The 11,986-nt window shown below is 43.6% G+C and overlaps 2 protein-coding genes across 6 annotated transcripts; one reads left to right on the forward strand and one right to left on the reverse strand.

Moving 5' to 3' along the window:
• Nucleotides 1-133: 133 nt before the first annotated feature.
• On the reverse strand, nucleotides 134-4,981 carry LOC120691966 (probable protein phosphatase 2C 12). 5 transcript variants are annotated; one of them, XR_005682430.1, is made up of 10 exons: nucleotides 4,203-4,968; nucleotides 2,719-2,890; nucleotides 2,375-2,528; nucleotides 2,232-2,295; nucleotides 1,974-2,081; nucleotides 1,680-1,805; nucleotides 1,364-1,596; nucleotides 977-1,179; nucleotides 559-888; nucleotides 134-456 (listed from the first exon to the last, which is right to left on the reverse strand). XR_005682430.1 is itself a non-coding variant. In XM_039975171.1 (9 exons), exons 1-9 carry the CDS (start codon nucleotides 4,452-4,454, stop codon nucleotides 854-856), a joined length of 1,347 nt encoding a protein of 448 aa, XP_039831105.1. In that variant the 5' UTR covers nucleotides 4,455-4,981; the 3' UTR covers nucleotides 134-853. The 5 variants fall into 5 exon arrangements, 2 of the variants coding, with proteins under 2 accessions (XP_039831105.1, XP_039831104.1); XR_005682429.1 differs by having other exon boundaries at nucleotides 559-1,179; nucleotides 4,203-4,970; XR_005682428.1 differs by having other exon boundaries at nucleotides 134-469; nucleotides 559-1,179; nucleotides 4,203-4,970.
• Nucleotides 4,982-7,157: 2,176 nt separating this feature from the next.
• On the forward strand, nucleotides 7,158-11,635 carry LOC120691125 (probable inactive heme oxygenase 2, chloroplastic). The gene is made up of 4 exons (XM_039974102.1): nucleotides 7,158-7,775; nucleotides 9,785-10,008; nucleotides 10,660-10,767; nucleotides 10,842-11,635. The coding sequence occupies exons 1-4, from the start codon at nucleotides 7,241-7,243 to the stop codon at nucleotides 10,932-10,934; spliced, it is 960 nt and encodes a 319-aa protein (XP_039830036.1). The 5' UTR covers nucleotides 7,158-7,240; the 3' UTR covers nucleotides 10,935-11,635.
• Nucleotides 11,636-11,986: the final 351 nt, after the last annotated feature.

The raw sequence follows: 11,986 nt of genomic DNA on the forward strand, positions 1-11,986 counted from the left end.
TCAGCAGATTGTGATTTTTTTTTTTGGACCGTAAGTGACTTATAACTGCTGAGATGGCTGGCACATTCACCTTATAGACAATGAATCTGGGAAAACTTCCTCGTTTCTCTTTGCCAGGCAAGATACAAGTGCCGAATTACAATTAGAAACCTTAAATTATACTCTATTCAAATTCAGAAACAATATTTCAAGTACAATGGGAAGCAAAACTTCCAGAGAAAGAGAAACAAGTATCTGTTAGAAAACTATGAGTACAATGGTACAACTGCAGAACTATGGTGCAAATACAAAAAAAAGCTGGTCAACGTGATGGGCCTCATGACTATACACATGGCAAAGAATTGAAAAGGAAAAGAAAATCCACATTGTGAGATGATGAATAATTGAGAAAGCCTCACAGGTGTCTGTGAGTCTGCAAAAGCTTTGTCTTCTATGGTCACCCTCAATCAGCGTGACCTGTGAAAAAAAACTACATTTGGACTAAATGGGGTTCGATGACTGGTATTCACAAATGGACAAGTCGCGCAGACTTGATATCAATGGCAGAAAGCAGCACACCTTAAGGCGACGGGTTCATTGGAACCTAGAGGTCAGTTGTGGTCTCTCCAAAATATAGACTGATAAGCTCAGACTTGAACCTTCTACAGAACAATTTGGTGCTTCATATAAATGACACCATAATCTCTTATCATCTGTACGGAATGCCATTTTCATAGGATTATAGATGTTAAAGTTCTTGAGTCTATCTTGATTGATGAATAAGATGAAACTGAAGAGTCTACTTTATTTGCTAGAGCTGTTGTTAGTGGTAGTTAGTGTGTATGAACCAATGTATATAAACCGTCAGGAAGGACTACTTAGGCACAGACTGGACAGTAGATTGAGAATCTGGGGGAAAAAAGAGAGTAAATTAGGATTCAGTACATTTATTATCCAGTGTAAAAAAAAGTTATAGGTTCTGAGTAGACATCCGTACTTCTCGAATGTAGTTTCCCTTCCATGGCTTCCTTTTTCACTTGACAAGAGGAACAGAGAAAGGGACCTCCCCAGGGGTCGACTCTTGAATGCTTTGGCATGGTACCATGAACAGAGATGCCCTCACCAGGTTTCATCTCCAACTGGCAGACAGCACAATCATGCAGCTTGAACATATTTCCTGCTGGATAATTTATATTCAACCTGTGGACCAGATAAAAGGGTTTAGGCCAAATTTCACATTTATATAGTCCCTGTTCAGATATTTTGATGATGATTAATGCATCATCTATTGCCCAAAATTGTGATGCTGGTGCTTTGCTCCCACTACATATCCTTTAATTACTATAAGTAAATAATGTATCCAACGCATTAAAAAAATTCTGACCTTTGAGCAAGCATTGCAGAGCCCTCCTCATATATTTCCTCGACAACATCAGGTTCTAAACACCCTCTATCCATCTGATCTTCAGACATTTCATCAGAGGGCCTCCGACGGAACAAAGCTATAATGCCTCCTTTTCCATGCCTCTTTAATGGAGGGCTTAACTTTTCTGGAGGTAGTATGTCAACTACTATGCAAGTAGTATCATCTCGTAGTCCCTTTGAAGTCACAGCTTCCTAAACAACAAGACATACAGATAAATCATAAAGTATGTCTTATCGGCACAAGATACACCTAGGATGAAAACAGATATCAATACCTTAACAATTCGATTAGCAGCAGCTTCAGCTGGCAGACCCCTGGTGTAGTTCAGAGCTTCTTGAAAGTGCAGTGCATCCCAGACACCATCACTAGCAATGACAAGCCGCCCTCCAGCATTGGACAACTGCAATAATGTTAGGCATCGAACCTCAGATCTTTTTATTTAGACTAGCTACCTTAAGATGAGATACCATTGCGCTTTATGATTGGTGTCAGCTACTATCTAATAAAACGAAATAATCTTTCCCACCACTGCACTCTGCACTCATAAAAGTGTGTATGGATTATGCACCTTTACTTGCTTCACATGTGGGACAGGGACTATAAATTCCCCAACATCGGTATCACCAATTGACCTTGATAGGCACAACCCGCCCGGCCAGCATCTGAGTGGACCGATCTGAATAATGATCACAAAGAAAAGTCAATTCAAAATGCCCTTCAAATTAGCATCTGTTCGATCACATGAATACAGTATTGTTTGTCAGGCTGGGGGGTCGGAATGCTCAACTTGGTAACTGACAAACATACAGAAATAAAAGCAACGTACCCCAGCACCCCCAGCAATGTTTATTCTCCCTACTTCACCACCACTTGCTGTTACACGCTCCACCCTGCAGTTATGGAGCTTAGGTCAATCGTAAGTCTGAGGATATTGTAGTCATAGAAGTAAGGTTGGATGTATCAACATACTCCTCTTCATTAGCATCCAGCCGGTGATCTGCTGATAAAAAATAAACCGTGCCTTCAGCAGACTCCAGAATACAGCGTGAATCACCAACTGATGCTACGGTGACAACCCATCCGTCTATTATAACAAAAGTCACAGTGGTCCCTGAACGTGCAGCTGAAAACATTGTAACAGTCAGTTTATACTGGTACTAAGTATCCCATGACATAGAAGCAGCCAAAACCATGCTATACACAGTAAACAGCAATTTACTACGCTTTTGTAAACATTATACTGCCCTGCCACTGAGAAATACTTTGCTTTTAATGGATAAAGACAGGCATAGCCGACATCCCATTTCTAATACCTTTTGTCTGGAAGTCTTTATCTGTTTTTACAAAACCAGCAACTAGTGCCCTTGGCAATGCCGCTGTCCACTCCTCACTTGTGAGATTTGGAGGAATAGCTGCCAGCACATTGTTTATTAGATTCTCCCGGGTGTATATGGCAGCTGCAGATCCATTGTGTCCATCAAAAATCTGAGACAAGAAACAAGAATGAATAGTTCGAGTGAGATTAGCAACTACTTTAGTTGCTATAAGGAAAAAAGGGAAATTTACAATTGGAGACAAACTAGTCTTGATTCATAGTTTAGAACTGAATTATCACAGGAGTATTCCATTATTGGCTTGACTTTTGCTATACACTGCTTGTTTCGTGTCAAAAGAACATCTTCGATTGATAGATGAAAATTTCTAGGACCAACTCAAATGGCCAACTGCTAGAAGCCTGAAAAATCCCAAAACAATAAGACCTTGTTTGAATATTCCCAAACCAGTGGTCTTCTGACCACCCAAATGATAGAATCAAGACAACTACGGGCAGTAAAATATTAGCTGACTTATGTCCCCATGTGCCTTGGTGCCAACTCACCGCAATATCAGGCCTTTCAATCATGCTACTCTATGCAAGAGACAAATATCAAACCAAGACACCTTAGTAAGCACTAAGCTTCATGCTTCATGATGGAAAACACCACAAAAGCTTACGAAGAAAAGTGCATGGATCAAACAACAACAACAACAACATAGCCTTTTTTCCCAAGCAAGTTAGGGTAGGCTAGAGATGAAACCCGAAAGAAATAAGTTCAAGGTTCAGGCACATTGATAGCTAGTCTCCAAGCGCTCCTATCCAAAGCTATCTCTTTAGAGATATTCCAATCCTTAAGGTCTCTCTTAACTGACTCATCCCACGTCAGTTTAGGTCTACCTCTACCCCTCTTTACATTATCGACCCGCTCAAGAACCCCATTACGCACCGGCGCCTCGGGAGGCCTTCGTTGGACATGTCCAAACCATCTCAGCCGATGCTGGGTAAGTTTCTCCTCAATTGGTGCCACCCCGACCCTATCCTGAATAACTTCGTTCCGGACTCTATCCCTCCTTGTGTGCCCGCAAAACCACCGCAACATCCGCATCTCTGCTACACTCAGTTGCTGGACATGTCGTCTTTTTGTAGGCCAACATTCAACACCATATAACATCGCCGGACGAATTTGCATGGATCAAAAGAAAAAGAAAATTAAACACATTCTAGCTGTGAATGATGTTTTTACATTAAACACATTCTAGCTGTGAATGATGAGGTCACCACAAAATCCATGCTTCAGACGCATCAGTGCTAGCCCTAGTTAAGTGCTATGACAACAGAGATTCCTACAGGACTTTCGGACCAAATCCACAGGACCAATCACTGCAGCAATTATTCGACAAACTGCACATGGCACTGAAATGCGAAACTAATGCAATTGTTAACACAGGAAAAATAAGAACAGAATCAGTGAACCATTACCGCAAACACAGAGATGGTGTCGTCGTCGCCCGCATTCTGGCCGCCGCCGGCGGCGGCGGCGCCCTCGCCCTCGCCCTCGCCCGGGCTGCGGTGGCACTTGGCCATGAGGAGCGTGAAGTCCTCCCCTTTCTTGCTCTTGTTGGCCTCCCCGAAGAGGATGTCCGGCTTCTCCACCTTCTGGTTGCACAGCTCCCGCTTGAGGAGCACAGCCAGGGGCACGCCGGACCCATCTACGTCGGCGTGCACCTCCATCAGGAGTCGCGCCGCCAAAGCCCCTCCTCCCCCGATCCGCCAATTCCCCCAAAGAAGCGGGCGGGGAGACGGATCTGGGGCGAGGCCAGAAAACGCGTGGAAAAAGGCTCTAGAGCATACAGCGGGGGCCTTTGTAACGGATCAACCAAGAGCTTCGGCCAATCCGACGAAAGAATTCCTTTTTTTTTCCGCCGCAACAGAATTCCCCGCCCGAGAAACCGAGAAATCCCCCGGACAAGGATGGCGAATCTCGATGCCCCTACTGCCGCTCGCCTAACGCGGCATGGATCCCTGCGTCTCCAAGAAACCGCAGGAGCATTGGCCGAACCGGACCGGATGGATTGTGCTCGCCCCCGCAACCGCAAAACCTGTGGCAAGGAAACCACCGGCTACTTATCCTGGAGGGCGGAGTGGGGGGCCGCGAACGCGATCGAGCTGGAGCTGGACTGCTGGAGGACGAGGTGGGGGATCGGGAGCTTTGGGGGCGGGCGGATTCGAGAGGGGAGGGAGGGAGGTCAGGCAGGCTAGCTGGATCGGGGAGGAGTAATTAGTCCGTATTTAGTTCGAGCGCAAAAAAAATTTCGTTTGAATTTTGCTAATTTAAAGTACTAAATAAATCTATTTATAAAATTTTTTGTACAGATGGGTTGTAAATCGCGAGACGAATCTAATGATACTAATTAATTCATGATTAATCAATAATTAGCGGATGATTACTGTAGCATATATGTTGCAAATCATGGATTAAGTAGGCTCATTAGATTTGTCTCGCGATTTACAGCCCATCAATATAAAAAGTTTTGTAAATAGAAATCATTTAATACTCCATACATGTGTCGAAATATTCGATGCGACGATTTTTTTTGTGTTTACGAGGTTTACGAGTAAGGATCTAAACAGGACCTCAGTTAAAAGCCGTTATGGGAGGGCAGAAGCGCCTCAACGTGCGCGCCAGGAAGGAAGGGCGTCGAGCTGTCAAGCCATCTCTTTGATTTGATTACGCGGGACAGGGATTATCCGATACCTAATCTCTGTTTGTTTTTAAAATTTTCAGAATACAGATAGGTGCATCATGTTAGGAAAAAATATATAAATTGGTGTATAGAACTATAGATAGATGTCGGGATCATTGTATATCTCGTCAAATTATTCTGTTATTATTTCTATTTTTGCGTGGGAACATGTTACTGAAATATATAAGGATTTTTTCAATTTTTGTAGTGTTTTCAAATGAAAAGGAAAAAAGTATGGTCGTTCGAGCACCTTCTGAAGTTTCTATCCGATGAATTCATTTGAGCCGAACAGTGTGTTTTTTATTAACTATTTGTTCTATTGACTTGAGCTTGCAACGTTGCAGCGTCCCCTCTTTTTATGCAGGTTTGTTTGAAAGCTAAGTAGTGAGCACCGGGTTGAAGGGGAATAAGGCGAGGCAGAGTCGTAGAAAGCAGAAAGCAGCAAGCTAAGGAAAAGCTACAATTGAAAGAGCTAAAGGTAATAGTCTGTGAAGCTGTCGAGTTCTTTTTTTCCCGAAGCTGTCGAGGTTTGTTGTCGGCGGTTGGAGTTCAATGTGTGTCATACTGTCATGGCATGTTCAATCCGTAAAGTCTTGTTGGAGCTTTAGCATTTTGGAACGGGAACAATATTGCGGAATCAATAGAATTAGTAGCATAAATGCAGAATTAACTAATGTTGATTACTGCTACTTGAAGGAAACATGCAAATGCGGATCGCCCATACGATGAGAATCGATGCTGAGATCGGGATAATACTTTTAGCAAAGTTATAGTGGCACACTGTATATGGTCTATTTCTGAGTATGCATACTAAATTCCATATAACAGGATATTCTACATTTGAAGACACCTTAGAAGCTTCTATCCTAGTTCATTGATAACCATTTCTGTAGTTGAAATTTGCTCTAGTTCTATAGAGCCGTACCAACTTCATACACAGAGATGCATCTCACTTAAAATCCATGAGAAAATGGGTTGCAAGCTTGTACCCTAAATTTGAGTAATCTCTTCCCTATTTCAAGAAAGGAACACATTTCTAAACACCCTCTAACAAGAGATATATGTTTTAATTTGTCCATAGTTTTAAACCTTTATGTAATGTTGTTGCATTACAAGGTTGTTCTACATTGAAGTTGGCTTAATTGAGTTGTGCGGCCATATTGATGTTCTAATCCAACCAGCTAGTGTTGTTGTATTTTTTTGTTTATTATTATGTTCAATATGAATCTATTCTATTTTCTAATATAATTAGTAGCTCTCCTAATCGTTAAAAAAAATTGGCTGAATCAGCCGATGCACCACCCTACTACAGCTTTGTTTATTTCCGCGTTCGCTTTGCTTGTGAGCCAAATAAATAGAATAAATCCGTCCAGCTTGCGAGCCAAATAAATAGAATAAATCCGTCCAGCTTGCGTTGAACGCGCGTTGTCCAACTGAAAATCGTAAAGATTAAACTACACAACCAAAAATCGCAATCGCAAAGATTGAACTACACAACCAAAAGTCGCCAACGCAGCTCCGAGTCCGCTTTCGCTCATCGCGACCGCGCGTTCGGAAACCTCGGAAACAAACAGGGCCTACCCTAGGCTAGGCGGAATAGCAAGTAGCACAGCTTCTTGCACTACCTCAGGAACAAAAATACGTAAGCGCCGGACGAAGGCGTAAAGGTAACTCGTACAGAGTTTGTTGCAGTCAGACTCGGGGACGTTGTCTCACCGGAGGGAGGTTGGCAGGTTGCGCAACGGATAACCCGCCCGGCCGCCCCTTAAACCCATGCCGCTCGTCGTCGCCGCCGCCGCCGCCTCGGCTGTCTCGCTGCTTCCATCCCGGCGAGTGGCTCCGCTCACCTCCATCCGCACCCCAAAGGCTGGATCCCTAGCCCTAACTGTCGCCCGCTGCTCTCCCTCCCCTTCGGCCCCGGCAGCTGCGGAGGCGCCTGCGCCGCCGCCGGAGGCGAAGCCGAAGCCGCAGCGGTACCCGAAGCAGTACCCCGGCGAGGCGGTGGGCGTCGCCGAGGAGATGCGGTTCGTCGCCATGCGGCTCCGTAACCCCAAGCGCACCACCATCAAGGACGAGCCGGGGGCGGAGGACGCGGCCGCGCGGGCGGAGACGGAGGCCTCGGATGCGTCGGAGGACGACGACGCCGACGATGGCGGCGTGAAGGAGGAGCACGAGAAGGAGGAGGAGGGCGAACTCCAGGAAGGGGAGTGGATGCCGAGCATGGAGAGGTTCGTGCGGTACCTGGTGGACAGCAAGCTTGTCTTCGACACCATCGAGCGGGTCGTCGCCGAGTCCACAGATGTCGCCTGTGAGTCACAAATTTTCTTCCTCGTTTCTTGCTGCTAGTTCAATTTTTGACAATCCGTGTTCTGGGGAGGGACTGCGTGATATCCTCGATTAGAATTTCTGTCACAGAGTATGTAGTGCTGATTTGGGGGTATATGTTGCTTGCATTTGAATGTTTACATTTACATTTATGTGATGATAAGATTGTGGCATTATCAACTCCGCAAAATACTGCCCATCAAATATATGTTCTGTTTAGGATGAATTCAGAGCAGATATAAATGACTAACTCTCATCCCGTATCTTATCTCACATTTTTTCCTCGGTACTGGAACCGTACATAATAGTATGTGATACAAATTCGAATGCTGATAGTCTCGATCACAAATACAGAGCTAAAATACACCATGATGATTATTCAAATGGCAGTCTTCATCACTAATGTGGATCATCTCAACCATAAATATTCACTCAAATATTGAGTGAAAACAACAGCCATATATATCGCTATGTGATGATCGTTCAAACATCCCACATGTCTGGAATTCAACTGCATTATAATTTGAGCTAGCAATATAGGGCGAATAGTTCGCAATAGCGCCATATTTTGTTAAACAAGACTCAGAAGTTCTATAAACTGTCAACTGAATGATTTAATATTATAACATGCTACCTTTCTATTTTAGAGGAACTTATTACCATTCTAAAATGTAGTTGTCCACACCTTTATACAAGTTAGAGCCACACCATTGCCCATGGGTGCTGGGTGAGTTGCTAGGTTGTTGTCACATGGACTGGATAGTATTCAGATCCTATGTGAAGTATTTCCAGTATATTTTCAGTCTTGTGCCTTTCCCTTTGTCCAATCTTATAATTTTGGGGGGTGGGGCTATCCGACTTCTATTCTGGAAACTGAGAAAAATGTTGAATTTTTGTTTTCTTTCCTTTTGCTCTGATTCTATCTGAGACCCTTTGTTTGAACAGATGGTTGGGAACTATCTGTTCCATTCACACTCCTAGTTGTATATTTTTACCATACCATTTCTGTTTTCGCAAGAGGAATGTATATAGGTACATTTGGGTGGCAGGCAGATATTGATGATAGGAATACCCTTTGTACTGCCAAAATAGAAATGTGCTGCAAACTATGTAACATGCTGACTTATCCCAGTTTTCAAAATTGTATCCAAACTTGTAATAGGACATTATTACTATGTTAGGATGGTTAAGTAAGGCATGATGCTGATACAGCTTCTGGAAATGTATACATTCTATGTTGGTATGTGCACTGGTAATTGGTTTAAGATTCATTCTGAGGTCTGAGCTTTGAGATGAGACATGCTTTGGAGTTCTGCCCTCTGGCTGTGCAGTGACTTCCATGCAGTTTGCTCTTTCTATTCAAGTTTTGTAGTGTCCTCTGATCCTCCGAAAGATATGAATTTCATAGGCTGCTATGAAATGGAGATGATAGACCATAACGGTAAAGATCATGTTGAGGGCGTTAGCATGTAGGTAATCTTGTGCATCTCCACCAAGATATCTGCACATGTTGTAGTCACTTTTCTTGTTTGGATCCCAAAAAAAATAGTAAATATTACTTGAAATGAACCAACAAATATGCTGTGTTGGATGTCAAACACATGCAATTAAATGCTTCAAAGATGCATAATTTGTATATGGATGTTACAAACTTTATAGTTTCTAAGTTGAAAGCTCATTACTTGCAGTATTGCAAAGTGGCTCTAGCTCCTGAGGGAAAAATGTCAAATTGTTCCTGTTTGACACAGCTCCAGCTCCAAGAATTTTTGGAGCTAGTCATCCCTAGCTCTGGAATTCTTGGAGCTAGAGCTGTGGGCACACTACTGGTATTTGGTTGAGAAAATTTGTTACCATTTGGATGAGCAAATTTACTTTACCTTGCAAACTCCAAATCCTGCAGAGATCTTAGAGTTGGAGCTGTGCCAATCAACCTCTAACTAAACAAAAATGACAGTTAATTACTCACATATATTTAATTTAATGTTTGCTCAGATGTTTACTTCAGGAAAAGTGGTTTGGAGCGTTCAGCCCGCATTTCAAAAGATTTGGAGTGGTTCAACGAACAAGGGATTGCAATTCCAGAGCCGAGTACTTTAGGATCAACTTATGCAACTTATCTGACTGAACTGGCTGAGAGCAATGCCCCTGCATTCCTCTCACATTATTACAATATCTATTTTGCACATATAACTGGAGGTGTGGCAGTAGGCAACAAGGTAACACACTGCTTGCGCCTGATAAATTCTCCATTACTATTGCTTTTCAATTTTAATGTGATTTATCCACATTGCCAATATACTAAAATGTAAAGGTTGCAGTAATACATTTCTTATCCAGATATGAGACGATTAAGTTTCACTAATATTCAGCTATATGAGATTATTTAGGTAAATTTTACCCTCATAATGCAGTTGAACTGTTAGAATTATAACGAAACCTGTGACCCCTGTGGCATTTGGCACGCTAGTAAGTGGTCGCCATCATTTTGTTGAGAGTTGAGACATTAAAACAGTAGGGTTGAGATTTTTACCTAGAGGTGAGTCTGGGATAGTGCAAAAGACCTAACTGGGCCGTGTGATCCTGGAGGCACCTGCATCCCTGACTCCCTGTATCTACATGAGGCAGGCCCAAGTTTGGGTGGGCCACATACTGGGTTGCTGGTAAGGGTACATAGCCAAGAAGTTAATGATTTTGGTACGTTGTATGTACCTGATATGCAATTTAAGAGTATGGGGTTTCTGGTGTCCGGAATTCTCTATTGAGTTCCACCCATTACCATTTGCTTGTACAGCTCTTCATGCTTTCCAAACATACAGTGTCTCGGGATTAGGAAGTATCTGAACAGAAAATACATTGATTTGTAATAGATCAGCAAGAAAATTCTGGACGGAAGGGTGTTGGAGTTTTACAAATGGGACACTGATGCTGAGCTTCTGCTGAAAGATGCTAGGGATAAGCTTAATGAACTTAGCAAGGTACGTGCTACATAACAATTTTCCTGCTTTGTTTGAAATTTTGTCTGAGTAGCTCATGTGCTTCTGCTGTGCAGCACTGGACTCGGAAGGATAGAAACTTGTGCTTGAAAGAAGCTGCTAAATGCTTCCAGTGCCTGGGAAAGATGGTCCGGTTAATCATATCATGAGCCATTATGTCTGGTGGACAAGCCTAGTTAGTCTAATCTCACTGCAGGCATTAGCAGATGTATTCTAGAAGTCAGGAAAAGCTAGAGATCTTAGTATCAGTGGAGGCTTATATAGCGCACCTCTGAGAAGGCATGCAAGGCAATACATAACATGTCAGAAGTCTGAAGGATCCTTTGGTGCTAGAGATGGAAGCTGACCAGTGAGCACTACATGATGGACGTTCAAAATCCAAATGGCAGGCCACCCCGGTTTCTTTTTTGGCGTGCATATATTGTAGAGTTGCTCGTTTGACCGGTGAGACGCCCTTCCTGCAGCACCTAATAAGGTAGTGCAAAGTTGAAAAGGATTTTCCGTTGTGCGTTGTCAGGGTTGCCTGGGGCCTGGGCAGGCAGAGTATGCTGGATCATGCCATCCACGCAGTGATGATGCATGCCTTAAGGTTAACATGAGGTCACGAGCAATGGACTGTCATGCATGTTAGTTCTGGGCACTGTCGAAACTTTGTCTCAGCTCCCCCGGATGTTGCGCCTGGATTACCGTAGCTTGTTAAACTGCTAACAAAGATTCATCAGGATGGAATGTATAGCTGTAGGCGACAACCTTGTGTGTCAGCTGTCAAAATGTGGAGTTGTGGACTTCATGTATCGTTGAGATATGTACATTGTGCTATGCCAACGTTCAAAACGATCTTTTTCTTTTCTTTTTTGGTTATCTGTCTTGCCAATTCAAATGTTTCCCAAGGCAAGGCATTGAAACTGGACGCACGGTGCTGCCCCCACGGCACGGTCCATGCTCCTGGCGAGCCGTGGCATGCTTGAGCAGAGCCTGCAGCCTGCTCCTTGGCCGGTCGGGTCTCGGGTCCCAGGGACCATGTGGATCAACGGGGCTGGTACAGGCTGCTGCTCCCAATCACCATGTTCGGCTGGTAACTTTATGGCTGATCCCAGCTACTATCAGCTGGAGCACTAGCAGCCAGCGGCATCAGTGCATCAGACCGGCTGCTGCTTGCAGCAGGCAACTATAGTAGCTGCAGATCAGTGCAATTGGGAAA

The sequence above is a fragment of the Panicum virgatum genome, chromosome 9N (assembly GCF_016808335.1).
Source record: "Panicum virgatum strain AP13 chromosome 9N, P.virgatum_v5, whole genome shotgun sequence".
Lineage (NCBI taxonomy): Eukaryota > Viridiplantae > Streptophyta > Magnoliopsida > Poales > Poaceae > Panicum > Panicum virgatum.